Source organism: Anarhichas minor, unplaced genomic scaffold, assembly GCF_050575085.1.
Source record: "Anarhichas minor isolate MPS153535 unplaced genomic scaffold, ASM5057508v1 ptg000005l, whole genome shotgun sequence".
Lineage (NCBI taxonomy): Eukaryota > Metazoa > Chordata > Actinopteri > Perciformes > Anarhichadidae > Anarhichas > Anarhichas minor.
In genome coordinates this window covers 1,997,572-2,014,771 of record NW_027466451.1, presented here as the reverse complement: position 1 = coordinate 2,014,771, position 17,200 = coordinate 1,997,572, and the positions used below count along the sequence as shown (strand labels likewise).

At 41.8% G+C, this 17,200-nt stretch overlaps 1 protein-coding gene across 1 annotated transcript; it reads right to left on the bottom strand.

Annotated features, from left to right (window-relative positions):
• Positions 1-1,105: 1,105 nt before the first annotated feature.
• Positions 1,106-11,179, bottom strand: gal (galanin/GMAP prepropeptide). Its single transcript, XM_076112595.1, has 6 exons — positions 11,099-11,179; positions 9,955-10,009; positions 7,164-7,235; positions 4,701-4,787; positions 3,380-3,451; positions 1,106-1,167 (listed from the first exon to the last, which is right to left on the bottom strand). The coding sequence occupies exons 1-6, from the start codon at positions 11,177-11,179 to the stop codon at positions 1,106-1,108; spliced, it is 429 nt and encodes a 142-aa protein (XP_075968710.1).
• Between the last annotated feature and the right edge of the window lie 6,021 nt (positions 11,180-17,200).

Genomic DNA, 17,200 nt, shown 5'->3' with positions numbered 1-17,200 from the left:
GCGTTCGTGGCTTCACTGTCTTCGGGTGTGGATTCAAAACCTTTTTTCACTCAATGACCGAGAAAAGAAGCCTAAAGAAGGACTCGAACTCTGTTTTCAGAGGTTAACTTAACGCTTAAACTTGTTTATTTTGTCACGTCTGATCTCAAATGTTGTCTACAAAACATCGCAAGAGTTGGATGTAACGCTGCTGAGTTCAGCTGTAAGCATTTTCTCGTCGTAAACTTCACCCGAACGCCTCAGCTCGAAAGAACCTCGCTGTTTTCTAAACCCACTAGTTTCCTCTTCTTGCCATTAACTCCTGTTTTCCTGTTGCAGTTCAACGTAAGTGTTGACCGCAACTGACACAAAGTGTGAGTAAAAGTAAACGATTATGTTCGTTTGTGAGTTTTGCCGAATTTAAGAGCAGCGCCGTCTGATTCAGATACGCCAGATGGCTCAATGACTTGCCCTCATTTTGCAAAGATATCGTTCTTGATGGTCAAGATAATATTGCTCAGGAACCTGATGGTGAACCCAAAGTGTGGAGAGAATTTACAGTCATTTCAAACACATTACAAAAATTAAACATTAACATAACATTAAATTACAGTTGATATTGAAAAAAAAGGTTTCGTGTTTCATGTTTTCAAACAAATGTCGTATATATCTCCGTTAATGGATAAGCAAAGATAATCTGAGTTTGTTAATCATCAACAAGGTGACGCATATATTACCGCTGGAGTCTAACTGATACATGTTGTGACTGACGGAAAGAAAGAAATTCAATTTGCCCACTGAGTCCAGTGCCATTTGTTTATTTATTTGACTCCATTGTCGTAAATCAGATAATAGTATATTTAGATGATAACACAGTGTTGCTTTCTGAACAGAGGTCCCCCATACAAAGTGTTGTATTTACACAGGAGCAGAAAGATCTGTACGATTTGCATTGGGGGACAATCCATCTGAAAGAGTAAAATAATCAGACCTCTGGTACCAGAACACATCCAGCATCAGAGTGTGAATGGATAGACAGTAAGGTGACAGTTAGGGCAGTGGAGTCCAGACAGCAGGAACATAGACTTAAGTAGATGGAGATGATCTGAAGAGGGGCACACACACATTAGGGATTGTCCAGTTCGTCTGATGTCACAGAGGAAGGCAGGCTGTCCAAGGCTCCCATCTCTGTAAGCACACACACACACACGGATGTGTTAGGGTTCAGAGAACATCACTATATGTGTCAGTATGTTATTCCATATAACACTGGTATCAGTATATTGCTTCATGTATGTATACTGTATATGGAATCACATTCATCCCACATTCAAGGATCCTCATCTTAACCACAGTTAACTTGAAAGTATTCCAAAACAACATGTTGGCATTGTAGGTTTCTGCAAACAACGTAATACATAGAATGTCGACGTTTTTGGACCAAAAATACGTTTCATTAATACATTTAATATCGACTCCGAGATAAAATGACTATAAATTAACCTTGTGACCTTGTGACCTTTTAACCTCGTACATGCTTGCAAAGATGAACAATTTTTCATGGTTTGAGTTTTGAAACAATTCCTTGGGTTAGGCCAATGGTTCTCAAACGTTTTCTGTCACGCCCCACTTTGGAGGAAGAAAAATGTTCATGCCCCACCGCCCCAACTAAATTGTAACAAAATGGTCCATGTTGAACTTTTATTGAAACAACATTTTGTGACTCCTCCATCTGTGCTTTTTCAAATAATAGAATAAAGAAAATTGCAATCACTTTCAAGTAAACCAGATTGCTCCATCAGACAAAAACAAATACAATGTGCAATCACTTTGTTAGAACAATGCAAATAAAGTTATATCTGTGCAAAAAATAACTAATATTTGGCAAAAAATAGTTTATTGTGGCTGCAATTAACCTGTTTTGCACTGAATATATATTTTCAAGATAATAATAATAAAGTGCAACCTGTGAAAAACTAAACAAAACAAGTTCAAATATTTGGCAATAAAGAGTTTTACTGAGTTTTACACTGCGTATCTTTTCAAAACAACGTGCAACCTGTGCAAAACAAAATGAGTGCAGATATGTGTGAGCCATCACGTTTTATCAGTATTAGTGGCTGCAATGAGACTGCTTTCCACTTCAAATCTTTTTAAAACGGGGTTGCAGACTTGATACGGCCACTCTCAATTCATGCTCAATGTTGAGCTTAGATCTGTATTTTGTTCTGAGAGACGCAACAGCAGAAAAGCCGATCTCACAGAGGTAGGATGTGGCAAAGGGTAGCAGAATGCCCACAGCCCTCTGTCCGATGAGTGGAGGCTCCCTCTCCACACCAAGCCAGAACTCACTCAGTGTTTGAGCTGTAAACCTCAGCCTCCGGGTAGAGTCGGACGTCATCTCGATGTCTCTTCATTTTGCACACTAAGCTACACATGTGAGTCACCAAGGATCTTGGCCGTCACGCATGTGCAAGCATAACCTGTTAATGGCGTAACGTAAACATTTACACGAAAGTACAGGCATTTCGCCATGTATTTATTAATGACTTAGTTTTATGTCCGTGAACTTTGTACTTTTGTAATATGTGAAGTTCTCAATAAAATTCTGCATTTCCCCCTGCGCCCCACCTGTAATACCACTGCGCCCCACTAGAGGGGCGCGCCCCACAGTTTGAGAAATACTGGGTTATGGCAAGACAAATATTTGGTTGAGGCCCACAAAAACATTGTAGTTTGTCTTAAAATAATAACATAAAAACATAATGTAACTTAACGACATAACAACGTAACGACGTCACAACGTAACGTAACGGCGTGGCATTACAACATACCATAACGTAACATAAGAGCCGTAGCAACATTACTAGCGTGAATAAATAACAGCCCTTAGTGGCCTTTCTTACACAACATTACGTAACAAGTCTATGAGTCAAAGTTGGTTTTGGTTTCACACTGTACAGGAACAGCGGTCAGCGGTCTCCAGTGTACTGTTTATTTGACCCATCCACCACTTCCTTTCAACCTCAATGGGCTTTCCTGCTTATAACACCACGTAACCTTTACTAACGGACACTCAATACGTCATCTGCTCTGACTGAATGTCAAAAACATTCAACGAATCTGTGGTTTGAAGAAAAAATAACAAAACCACCGTTTTGTTATTTGGTGGTGGGATAGTACGTGTTGTAATGCTGTTGAAAGTGTAAAAAAAAAGTCCTCTACTCAGACTTAATGCAAAGTATAACTTTCTACACATTATTCCCATTATTGTTGTCTTTATTTAGAGTTTGATTTCCTATCAACATGCTGTAGCTTTCTGCAGCAAACGCTTTGGTCTTGAACAGACTTCTGACATTAATCCTCACTTTGAGGTTAGTTCAAATAGAAATGAACATACCTTTGAGCTTCAGGTACGACAGAAAGTCAATGATAGTGTGGATGATCTCTCCATCTGCTATTCTCAGGGAACCTGTGGAGGTAAAGCAACAAAGTGCAGCCAACTGTTACGTCATCTGAATCTGGTAGCACACTGAAAGGTTTGACAGGAGCTCAGGTAAAGACATGGAGAAATCAGTATCTCCAGATATATCTTGAGAGAGGGAGGAATTATTCTTGAAAAATTCCAACACTACAGAGACGTGAATTACAGAAAAAACTGATCCAAACAATCACTCTGTTGAGAACAAAATGTTCCGAAACAGAAAATACTCCAATTAAGCTGTTTACATGGCTAACTAAAATGAGAATACACACCCCTGGGTTAGCCTTTGTGCTACTGTGTTAGCCTTTGCGCTACTGTGTTAGCCTTTGTGCTACTGTGTTAGCCTTTGTGCTTCTGTGTTAGCCTTTGTGCTACTGTGTTAGCCTTTGTGCTTCTGTGTTAGCTTGCTGCAGTGCCTCTAACTCGTTCTTTGACTCACTGGACTTCATTGTCGGTCTCTTGGTGGTTGCCAGCGCTGCAGTGGCTTGTGTGTTATACCAATCATCGTACACTCATGTCACTCATGGTTCCTCTTGAGATGGGAGAGTACCTACTCTGAAATAAGGGCGAAAAAAGTCCCTCAAAACTGTGTTCTAAGAACTACAGTTTTCTTTGTTAGCGGTGCGGCCACAATAAAAATGGAGGTTCTTAGAACTTTGAAGATGTTCCTCCGATACAAAAAATGTCTATTGTCATATTTGGAATAATAGTGGAATATTACGTATAAATTATACAAAGTAAATCAGCATATTTCACCAACAAATTAGCGTTTTCTTGCCTTGATTCTTAAAGAAATCTTTGTTTATTAAAAACACTTTCGCCACTACCGTAGCAAAACGAGAAGGATGTGGCGTAAGTGTTTTAAATAGTAAAATGATGGCGAAGTAGTGAGTATACGACTGGATTATACTTGGATACTGTATGAGTTGTGTGAAGGTTTGTAAACAGATGTTTTGGTATAATTTTGATGATGTCAAACCTGGCCTCCATTCATCAAGAAATAACTTTGATTCTTCGCTCACCGTGGAGCCATGAAGGTTTTCTTCAAGAATTCAAGGTAACACGCGGTGAGTTAAGAGTATTCCTTTAAGCAGAATGAAACGTGAAGGTTTCTGAAAATGGCTTGCGATCATTGCGAAGGTTGCGAGGGTGTCAGTAAGGGGTTGCACAACAAAATCACAGAGTTTGTCTTTTATCAGTAGATAAAGGAAGATCCCTCTGTGTGTGAGAGACAGACCTGTTCTGAAGTCCTCCTCCTGGCCCATGTCCCTCTTGCCAGCCAGACCCGCCTTGTCTCCTAGTGTCCTGTGTCCATCTATTCCATCTGGACAATGAGGAGTGATCACAATCGATACAGTCAGACAAACAGTTGCACTGAGGTCAATTCACTTGAATTGAGGTAAAGTTAAACTGCAGTTCAACTTGATTAAAGTAGTACAGCTATTCAGTTGAAGCTTTCATTTCCAGCTGCTCTTGAAATAAGATCTAAAGGCAATTGTTGTACACTTGGTTATTTCAGCATGGTATTTGGTTTGTAATTGTTTGGTTCAATTTCCAAACTTGTACGGACCACCTGCAGGGCTTGGCTCATGGAATTGCGGTAAAAAAAAAGAAATAAAAAGAAGCACACGTCTGAAATGGGATGGATGGCAGACGAAGAAATGCATTAGAATAATGATGATGATGAAAATAAATAATGGAGATGCCATGGTGATGCATCGTTAGCTGTCAGTGTATTCCTACAGATCACAGAGAGGTGTCTTTTGACAGAGTTCAAAGTCCTCATCCCAACATTTACAAATTTAGCAAACACCACATTTTCAAAAGAAATGCATTAGTTTAGAAATGCATTAGTTCAGAAGCGCATTAGTTTAGAAATGCATTAGTTCAGAAGCGCATGAGTTTAGAAGGCTTGCTTCCAGTCATCTCTGTATGTCCAGTAGAGTTCATACAGAGATACCAGTGCCTTCTTTTTCTCTCGTGGCCGGGTTGTTCTGGTCACGTAGCATAAAATAAATCGGAGAACTGGCGGTTTTGCCGAAGCAACGCCGGATTTGTTGTGAATGCAGCCTCAGTTCTCTCGTAAAACCGACTCTTCACACGGATGAGACAGGGCTACCTTTAGCCTAGCTTAGCACTAGCTTTTCCCTGTGAAAAGTGGAAAACATGCTGGAAAGAAACTTCAATGTCCACAAGTTGTATCTTCTTAGCTAGCATGCTACACACCAAATACAATAGTTCCGAGTTGTGCTGGAACCTGGTACCCCCTCCATGAGCACAGAAACACTGCACCCGGAGGAGCTGCTCAAGGCTTACGCCTTCTACAACCACAGCCTCTCATTTGTGCCTTCATGTTTTACCATCATGTTCGGATCACAGAGCTAAGCTTCCGTTTTTCCATAAAATATCTAGAGGTCAACATTTACTGCTGTTCTGAAGGTCTGTTTAGAATCCTTAAAGACTCTTCCATGTGGGTGGGAAAAAGCTCTGTTTAGTAATAATACAAACTGGACCTCATATAGAACCTTGAGGTGTGTCTGTTTGCTGATGATTAAGTTAATGAAAATGTATATTCACTAAACTAGAGAAAATATCTAACCTTTATCTATTCTCTTTGACTTTGCAGCATTACTCACCAGACTTTTTCAAGTATGTGTCTTTATCACATTTTAAGTTCACATTAAGAGTGTGGGGTTGAAGAGGAGGGACGTTAAGTGGCTGGAGGTGTTTGCCTCAACTTAGCTTCCTCATTAGCTCAAGTAGTGCTCGAGCTGCTCTGCCCTGTGCTGTTTGTGTGCGTGTTAAACTACAGGTCCAATTAAAATACATGACATCGGAGTGACCAGAGGGAGGGGAAATGATGTACTTTAATGGTTTTGTGTTTCAAGTACAAACTGCTCCTCCTGTCTCTGTGGGTGTTTTGGTCATTACATTTAATATTATATATCCTGCAATGTTAGCCCTGTGTTTTTATATAGAAAATGTATTATGTAGTATGTCTATAGTATGTAGTGCATTTACCTTAAAAATGTAAAGTTTCTTCTTATTTCAATTGTAGTGATTTAAAGGTTTTGAAAACAATACTTGTCAATGTCAATGTTCAAAACACAGCAAGATCTGATGTATCTGTGTTGATGTCATATCTCACAGTAAATAATATTACAAGCAACCCGATGTCGTAAACCGCTCACGTTTGCCGGAGATATCAGAATTCTGTAGTTCTTTTGCGACTTGGCAGAAAGAACTACAGAAGTGTTGACAATCTGTGGAAAATGGCTGCAAAGTGACCTGCACTGGCAGTTTCATTAAAATGAAATCCATAACATATATGTACATAACATATGAGTAACATTGACACAATCGCCTCAGCTAACAACAGTTTGTTCATATTTAGTAACTAACCGCTACAACTAATAAAGGCAGTTTGATCTCGTTGGGTGGGACCGCTTTAGAATAATGCTCACAAGAGGTTTTTCTGTTCCTCCCGTTCTTACAGCACATAAACTCAACATGAATTCCTTTGCTTCTAACACAGAGAGAAATGCGATGTTTGGATGCGTAAGCACAGACAGCAGCGGGGGGGGGGGGGGACGTCCTCCCCAGATGAGTGACAGCGGCAGCTAGGGAGGCGGGATGTTTGGACGGAGCAATTCCCGGGCCAACACCAAAGCCCTGCAGCGGCTGTATGTTTCTATCTTACATTGAGTGACCAGCTCGTCTCTGCCTCGGACACTGGGAGAATCCTTTATCTGAATTAGGTGATCAATACGACCTGAAACACAGGATGAGGCAGGAGCAACCTTTACCTGGGCTATACACACACACACACACACAACCAAAGGGACAACATTTTCCAGATTTCCTGTCGTAGAGTTATTTGGACAAATTGGTAAGAACACACATACACACACACACACACACGTATCTGGATATAGCCAGTGTTCACAGTAATGAGGCCATCTTTGAATTATGCTAAATTAGCTGACACGGTGGAGACAATGGACAGGGACAAAGACACAGAACACCATTGATTCACAGAAGATGGGCTCGACCTTTTTAGTGTTGCGAGTCGTGTTACATAGGCAACATTTTCAAACAATACCAGTGAGCTCAGGAGCTGATGTTGACTGTTTATGGATGGTTTATGTCATGCATAAACTATGTGCAATGTGTAAGATCTGCCGACATGCTCCCAACACGTAGGGGGCAGCATTTCACCACTACTACTGGGTTCATACAATCTAAATGTACAATCATCAGTTATAAAAAAATTCTAAAAAGACAATTCGACCAAACTGCTGAAACTCTGCGAGACATATACTGTATATATACCAGCTCTATTTCTACTTCCTCTCATGTTTGACTGAGGACAGATGGGACTCTATAGTGACTCACTATCACCTCTCCAGGTACAAGTGGTATTACAAGACAGGACGGGCCGGGGCTAGCTGGTTAGAATGCTAATTTCGGTAGATATCTCTGCAACACAATAACATAGTGTTGACATGACGTCAACACTGTAACCTCTTCCTGTTCGTTTGATAAAGTTTGTTAATTTTTTGAATACTTTAATCTAAAATTATGACCAGATTTTACACATTGCACCTTTAACAATGAACAGTTTCAGTCACGATCTGGAACTAAATCTCTTTTCCACCCGCGACTTTTGGTTGAAGCTAATAAATTAGCCTATATATAAAACATTTTGAGAAATAGTTTTATTCACTTTCTTGCTTAGAGATATGGCTAGATGAGAAGATTGATACCACCCCATTAGATATGAAGCTACAGCCAGTGGTCAGTTTGCTTAGCTTAGCATAAAGAGTGTAAACAGGGGAAACAGCTTGCAATGGGTTTGTCCAAAGGTAAATAAATCCACCTACTAGCACCTCTGAAGCTTAACACGTTCGCTTACATCTAAGTTGTTTCATCGTGTCGTTTTTACACTTTACTTATATGTAAATATTGTGTTTTCATTTTGTTCTGCTGCCCCCCTAGTGATCAGAAAATATCAACTAATGCAGCGTGTCATTAATTAATGTCGTAAAAAGAGGGTTCTGTTGGCCACATGTGTGTTGGCTCGCCTCAAAATGTTGCCAATGCATCACTTTTATAGAGTTTCTACATTTTTCAGCCTAAAAACGTTTGATTGTATTTTACTTTATTATATTTGGCGAGTGCATCCCTCTTGGTTCAGCCTTTGGTAAGGACGTTCATTATTTGAACCCAGAAATGTGGTGATATCGTTGGATCATTTGATTCATCGTAAAACCATTTTTCCATCCACTGATTAAGGTAAACTAAACAGGTTTAGAAATGTAGCTGCCAAACGCTGTTAGCTACTGACACTTGACCACGGCCTGGATTTTAATTCATGTGATTGATTTTGTGTTTGAAAAAAATCTAAAAGCCTCGACAAGACAAACCAGATGCCGTCTAAGCACACAGAGGCAGGATGAAGCAGAGCTACAAAGATTACAGTCTGACAGCAGCATAGGCATGGAAGTGAGTGTTGAAAAACAGGTGATGGGGTTAGTTTTTTTTTGCAAGAACATGTAGTTAAAATGTTCACATTTCAGCAGTTCTGGAAGTGTAATTTAGTACAAAACACTGTTCAAGCGACACGTTCTCACTCCCAGCTCATCAACTCTGACGCTTGGTCAGTGGCCCCACGCTTAAAACTATTACGCTCTAGGTGACCCTCTCGTGTCAGTTTTGGATGACATGTTTTCCGCTCGAAAAATGCATTGCGACTTTTCAAAATAAACTTCAGATTCCACACATTACATGCACACAGTCTCTTTTCCAAATCAATTTCCATCGTAGGTTTAACTGTTTTTTTAGATGTACTTACACAACAAGTGTACTTGGTTAGGATTAAAAGATCTTAATTGTGGTTAAAATAATTCAACTTGATAATGCAACTGGCGTCAATAAAGTAGGCAAGTTGGTTAAGGCAACAAAAGTACTTGGTTAGCTTTAGTAAAACATTGTGGTTTGGGTTTAAATAAGTGTTACGTAAAATAACTGCTTTTGTTACATAACTGGCGTTAGCAAAGTACGGAAGTTTGTTAACTAAACTACGGTTAAATAAGTCAACGTTGATTTCCCACAGGACAGAAACAGCGGTCTCCTGGGTGAAAGTCCAAGTTTGTTTGACTTGAAGATTTCCTCACTCTTTTTACTATGTCACTTTCTCTGCCCATCAAATAATGATGTGGATGGGTTTACATTGCCGTTAGTTGAAAGACTGGTGCGTCTCATACAGACTCTTAGAATATGACAGAGAAATGTTTCCCACAATGTTAGAAGCACATGGTGGTTGCTGAGGGAACGCATTCTCCCAAACTATGTCTCCAGATGTGTTGAAAATGAGCTTTTGGATAACAGCTTGTTACTGATGCAGTGTAACAGCAGGCTGTGTGTGTGTGTGTGTGTGTGTGTGTGTGTGTGTGTGTGTGTGTGTGTGTGTGTGTGCAGTTGGTACTTACGGGGACCTAACAGGTAGCCAGCACTGTTCAGTGTCCAGCCCCGTTTCTCCTTCGCCTGCAGGGTCACCAGAAACACAATAATCAGATCCTCAAATGTGTCTTAAAATATAAAATATGTTCATATTCATGTAATGCATTTGAAGATGAATTATTAAATTAATAAATGAACCCCATAACTCTTTCCCACGTTTTGTGTATTATCATATAAATTCAAACTCCCATATTAACTATACTCACTGACAAATACATTTATATTGGAGCTGCTGTTATTGTCTTAGGCTTCGGTGTATTCTTTTGTCTATTTCTGACACATCTCTGCACCAGTGAACCTAAATAAAAGAAATACTCAAAAAGCTCTGGTGTCATGGTGAATACACAATTATGTCGCCTAAATTGATAATAACCAGCACACGCTAACACAAATTTCTCCAAAAAATCTGATTAAAACTTAATTATCTATTACAAAAAATATGTATTTAATGTTTGATGTGATTACTCTGTATTTATGTGCACGTAAACATAGTCGGTGTATAGCTGTAAATATATATATATATACTTTTTTCTGTTAATTTTGCATTAAACTTCTTGTTTAAATGAGAAAACTTTTCATTTATCAAGTATTTAATTCAAACGGGAGTATAAACAAAATAGGCATTTATTGCACCACTAGAAAACGTGCTATATATCGTTATATATTGTTATTATACATTAAAGGGCCCAAAGGTGTAACAAACTGACACAGTGGCTTTACTTCTCTATATTGAGACACCCCAACAGTTTACTGTACAATCCCCTATACAACCAACCTATTGAGCATTTTGTATATATATCTCATGGTATTTCTCTCTGCCTCCCTTGTCAAATTCCTTATTATAAATTGCCAAACTTTTACATTATTTAATATTATATATGTATGTGTTTTACATTGTTATTCTATAGCGACCATTTGTCTCCTTTATGCTGGTATTTTGAATTATATTTTTGCATCTCCGAATAATTAGGCATCTGACTAGAAATGCAACACACACACACTCACACACACACACACACACACACGCACACACACACACACACACAAACACACAAACACACACAAGATAACAACAAAGCGTTCTAAAATTTGGAATCTGAACAGCTCACTTACCGCAATAACCAACCCGATGGTCTCAGAGAGAGTTGCGCAAAAGATGAGCGACACGCAAAAAATCCCAAAGAACCTCTGCATCTGAGAAAGAGACACAAATAAAAATATATATGTCATCATCAACAGAACAGTATTTATAAAGGTTTACTGCCGAGAGGAACGTCACCGAGGAACATTCAGAGCAACTTTCTCCCTCTCGAGCGCACGTTTGTGGTCGACACGAGAGAACTTTTCGGGAGATCAGAAAGAATAAAGTGAAGGAGCCGCTTACCTTTGATGTCACTTTCCCGCCTGTTCCACTTAGAAGTCTGCGGCAGAAGTCGCTCGGCGCGTGCTGACACTCAGTGGTTCGGATGAGATGGGGGACGGGGGACTCCGTCCACCTTTTATGTCCGCTGCTTGTCAGCTCGCGTCAGCAGCCCCCCCCCCCCCCCCCCCGCAGACAGGATGGGCAGGTCACGAACACAACGCATGATACAATTCAATAATATTATATAATGCCATCATCAGATTTCTTTCTATGTCACCCTCGGAGACATGGGATCGGATTTTTTTAAAAGGGGGGGAAATACGTGTGCGCCATTCTTCTCTCCTAATCTGATATGTGTCTTCTTTTAACAGGCTTCTGAAGGAGCAGATGGTCAATGAAAGATGTTCTTCAATGTTTTATGAATGTCAATGATCATCGCAGATTTTAATACTTGTGATTTTTCTTAATGATAGCCTTCATTTCTTGAAATATTTCTGTATTGGTTTTCATTGTCTTTGGTGCAGAATATTCTATATCAAATTTTGTAAATAAATTTTTTTGTGGCAGAACAGTACTACTGATTTGCAATAATGGTGGAAAATGAAAGCATTACTTGTACTGTGGCTGGGACAGCAGAGGCTTCACTATTGTAGGCCTAAACCCAAGTTACACCCTGAAGTACCCTGGTGGTTTACAAAGAAATGCCAGAGGACTCCGCACCATCACCATCTCGAAATTTAGTTCAAAGTGTAGCTCTTTTTTTCATGTCTCATGGCAGTTCATGCCAATTTAAGAAAGAATAAGATGGGAGTCGCTGTTAAATTTTATATTTATATAATTTTATACGTCGCCATGTTGAGAGCCGCGTTGAGGCAATCCCTAAATCAAAGATATCCTTTAAATTTCGAATGTTGCACTTTTAAAAGTCTCTTTGTTTTAAAGGACAAACCAATGACATTGAGGCGATCCATGTAGCCATTTTTTCAGCACCATTGAAAGAGCAGTAGGTATTGAAAGAGCCCACGTGAGCCCAGTATGGATGATGTTGGGTCTGATGGTCCGTGGAGGGAGGCCATGGATCAGCACCACAGACTCCAGAGTCCAAGCTAAAGTCATTCACTGCTCCTTACAGTGTACTCTGTAGTGAAAAGTGCATTTTATCAATCGTCATCATTTTGTGTGATCATTGACAAATGTAGTGTTTCATAGCGTTCATTTTCACCTATAATCTTTCATCTATAAATACCAAGCCATTGTATTGTGGGATTGTTAGCAGAAAGTAGTGCATCTCATGGACTCTACATGTTTTGTTCCATTGTAGGAGTTTTTGAGGACAGTATAAAGAGTATGAATTGAACAGGCCAATAAGGCTTAATCCACATACAATATAATTTATAGTCTTTGAAATAAATAAGGATTATACATTATTATGACATACAAATATAGATTAAACACCATGGTAAATTGATATACACTCAGTTGCCAGTTCGTGAAGTCCATCTAGCTAAACACTAATGCATTGTAATACAAAAGACCTGCGATAAATCCTCCCTTCTATAAAGTTTCCGTTTGTGTGAAAACTGTTTTAGATGTTGATTCAAGTGTTTGGTTATCTTGGAGGCTGCAGTTTGTGGGGCTGTCGATTTGTATTGCGTTGTACTGACAGGTGTGTCTATTATTTTGTCCACCCCAATGAGTGTGGGCTCAAATAACGGAATGTGAATGTGTCTGCAAGCATTGCAGTAGAAGCTGTGAAGATGGTGGAATTGCAATAAAACGAAGGAAAAGGAACACCAAGCAAAAGAAAGCTGCCGACTCCTCTTTCTTCTCTTACTCAGGTGAAAGGGATTTGACCTTCTCACACTCACCTAACCTGAACGTACCACCTGCCCAGGTAAGAGAGTGATGAGCAGGCATCCAAATCATACAAAATTATTAGATTACCAGTAATACATGTCTACTTAGATGAGCAGTAACTTGCACTCTCTTTAATGATCATCAGGGGGCGACTCCTCCGTTTGCAAAAAGAAGTCAGATTGTAGAGAAGTCTATGAAAAAATAACCCTCCTTCTCACTTCATTTATTCCCTCAGTAAACATTGTAAACATGAGTTTATGGTCTCAATCCCTATAGATGCAAGTCTTCTTCAATACAGCATGATGTTCATTTAGTAAATTACGCTGTAGTTTAGAGTAAAAAGCAGGGTATGCTTTTGGCCGTGGCTACCTTGTGATTGTCAAGTCGCTGCTACCACAGAATTGTTCAGCGTTTGATGAAACTAAAAGACACTTTAAGGAGTTGGCTGTTCATTTTTTCCAGTACCAGCCGTTTTTTTTGCTAGTCAAAATTGCCATCCAGATTTTCACAGTTTATGTAAATTACAGATGCACCAAGCTATCCAAGCTAGATAACTAGCTAGCGCTCGCGTTAGCTGCTAATGGATTGCAGGCCCCGACTCCACTTCTTATATACAGTCTATGGATGTGACAATTGAATTTGAGTGCAGTTGGAGATGCAGCATTGGTTTGCACTGTAGCTACATTATGTTTGTTTAGGGTACCCTGTAACAAAATGTGGTTTGGGAACAGTGTCCTTTCAGTGAACCCCCATCCGTTTCAAAACCCACCACATGCTCCGCACACAATCATTTAAGACAGGCAGACAATAACACAGATTACATAACACAGATTACATAAAGCACCAGTAATACGCTAATATGCTGCAGTTGTTTTGTACAATATGACAATAATGTTTCTGGTAAAAAAAATTATAAATCACCGGTTAAACAACACTAATATTACCGCTGCCTATAAAGGGTTAACACATCCAGAGATTTTCCTAAGAGATCCCAACATCTGGTCACCTCAATGTACATAAAATGAATAATTATAAAATGAAACCATCAAGAATAATAGTGTTATTTGAAATAAATGTACATGGGTTCACAGCCCCTGTAACTGCTATTTGATTAGATTGTCCGTACCTGTAAGAAGATTTCTGTTGGGATTTTAATTTGGCACGATTTAATACAGCGTTATATCTGCCGTGTGAGTGAACAACAGCTTACTCTTCCTTTTAACGGGACTGCAGAACATCATCATGATTACAGTGTGGCACATCTTACAGACTAAAATTAAACAATGTTTCATCTCAGAGAGGCTCCAGTGGAACTTAGTGGTGAGGCTTCAAGATTCCCTGGACACAAAGCTGGGAGCTAATGACGCTAATAATCAATTCTAATAACATTCTGCTATTTTGGTCTTCTGGCACATCTCTACAAAGAGAACACATGATATCTTCACACGCAAATACCAAGCTCCTGAAATGAGGCAAAATCACATGATGCTTCATTGGATCCTAGCAGAGGGCCAAACAGCACAATCAACAGGATAAACAGGAAGACGATCCAGGGACTCCAAAATCTCGGTAACAACAAGGAAATAAATATTAAAAAGCCTTTATTGTAGTGGCTAAATCATAAAAAATAAAAATTTCTAGTGCTGCCTTCCTGTTAATCCTGTTTTCTTCCCCGTTTTCCAAGGGCGACCGACATGCTTTTGGTCTATGGTTAAATGTACAGTGTGTAGGATTTAGGGGGACCTGTTAGTAGAAATGGAATATATTAATCATGACTATTTTGTCATTGGGGTATAATCACCAGAAACTAAGAATTGTTGTGGTTTCGCTAGCTTAGAATGAGCCCTTCATAACTACATAAGGAGCAGGTAAGCAAGCTGTGTCTCAATTCAGGGGCTGCATCCTTCGGAGGACCCAGCCTTCGCGGTCTACGTGGGCCGCGTCCTTTGAGGGCCGTGAAGGCTAGACCGTGCGGTCTCCGAAATGAGACGGCCTACGCTACAGAGGACTTCCTGTTTGCGTCACCAGCTGTCCCCCCCCGTCCAGGAGGCATCCTAATTAGATGCCCGAACCACCTCAGCTGACTCCTTTCGACGCGAAGGAGTAGCGGCTCGACTCCAAGTTCCCTCCTGATGACCGAGCTCCTTACCCTATCTCTAAGGCTCATTTCGGCCGCTTGTAGCCGCGACCTTGTCCTTTCGGTGTCCATAGGTGAGGGTAGGAACGTAGACCGAGTGGTAAATTGAGAGCTTTGCCTTCCGGCTCAGCTCCCTCTTCACCAAGACGGTCCGCTGCAGCGCCTGCTTTACTGCTGCAGCTGCACCGATCCGCCTGTCGATCTCCCGCTCCATCTTACCCTCACTCGTGAACAAGACCCCGAGATACTTAAACTCCTTCGCTTGAGGTAGGCACTCCGTCCCCACCTGGAGGGAGCAATCCACCGGTTTCCGGCAGAGAACCATGGCCTCAGATTTGGAGGTGCTAACTCTCATCCCCGCCGCTTCACACTCGGCTGCAAACCGCCCCAGTGAATGCTGGAGGTTATGATCCGAGGAGGCTAACAGGACCACATCATCTGCAAACAGCAGAGAGGCGATCCCGAGACCCCCGAAACTGATGTTCTCCGCCCCCAGGCTGCGCCTAGATATCCTGTCCGTGAAAATCACGAACAGGACCGGTGACAAAGGGCAGCCCTGGCGGAGGCCAACACCCACCGGGAACGTGTCTGACTTATTGCCGAGAATGCGGACACAGCTCCTACTGCAGTCGTACAGAGACCGGATCGCCCGTTGTAACGGGTCCAGCACCCCATACTCCCGCAGCACCCCCACAAGACCCCCGAGGGACCCGGTCGAAAGCCTTCTCCAAGTCCACAAAGCACATGTAGACTGGTTGGGCAAACTCCCAGAGCCCTCCAGTAGTCTTGCGAAGGTAAAGAGCTGATCCACTGTTCCACGACCGGGACGGAATCCGCACTGCTCCTCTTGAATCTGAGGTTCGACAAGTGGTCGGAGCCTCCTTTCCAGCACCCTGGCATAAGCCTTCCCCGGGAGGCTGAGTAGTGTGATACCCCGGTAATTCGAGCACACTCTCCGGTCCCCCTTTTTGAAGATGGGAACCACCACCCCGGTCTGCCATTCCATGGGCACTGATCCCGACCCCCATGCGACATTGAAGAGGCGTGTCAGCCAGGACAGCCCAACTATGTCCATCGCCTTCAGCATCTCAGGGCGGATCTCATCCACCCCCGGCGCCTTGCCACCAAGGAGCTTTTTAACTACCTCAGCGACCTCTGCCAGGGATATGGGTGAGCCTCCCCCTAGATCTTCAGGCGCTGCCTCCTCTGCAGAGGACATGTTGGTCGGGTTTAGGAGTTCCTCAAAGTGCTCTTTCCACCGCCCGACGATGTCCTCCGTCCGGGTTAGCAGTTCCCCCCCTGCTGAGAACAGCCTGGGGTAAGCCCTGCTTTCCCTTCCTGAGCAGTCGGATGGTTTGCCAGAACCTCCTTGAGGCCAACCGAAAGTCCTTCTCCATGGCCTCCCCGAACTCCTCCCATGCCCGAGTTTTAGCATTCGCGACAACCGCAGCTGCAGCCCTTCTGGCCTGCCGGTACCTGTCAGCTGCTTCAGGAGACCCCTGGGCCAACCAGGCCTTGAAGGTCTCCTTCTTCAGCTTGACGGCTTCCCTCACCTCCGGTGTCCACCACCGGGTTCTCGGGTTGCCGCAACGACAGGCAACGATGACCTTCCGGCCACAACTCCTAGCGGCTGCGTCCACAATAGAAGCTTTGAACATGGTCCACTCGGATTCCATGTCCCCAACCTCCCTCGGGATGTGTGAGAAGTTCTTCCGGAGGTGGGAGTTAAAGACCTCCCGGACAGGGTCCTCCGCCAGACGTTCCCAGTTTACCCTCACTACACGTTTGGGTTTGCCGGGTCTTTCCAACCGGTTCCCCTGCCATCTGATCCAACTCACCACCAGGTGGTGATCAGTTG

Coding starts and splice junctions, on each gene's coding strand:
- gal (XM_076112595.1), bottom strand. CDS start 11,179: ATGCAGAGGTTCTTTGGGATTTTTTGCGTGTCGCTCATCTTTTGCGCA. Junction 4,788..7,163: donor AGACGAGCTGGTCACTCAAT/GTAAGATAGAAA, acceptor CTCATTGTCCAG/ATGGAATAGATGGACACAGG. Junction 3,452..4,700: donor GGAGGAGGACTTCAGAACAG/GTCTGTCTCTCA, acceptor TTACCTCCACAG/GTTCCCTGAGAATAGCAGAT.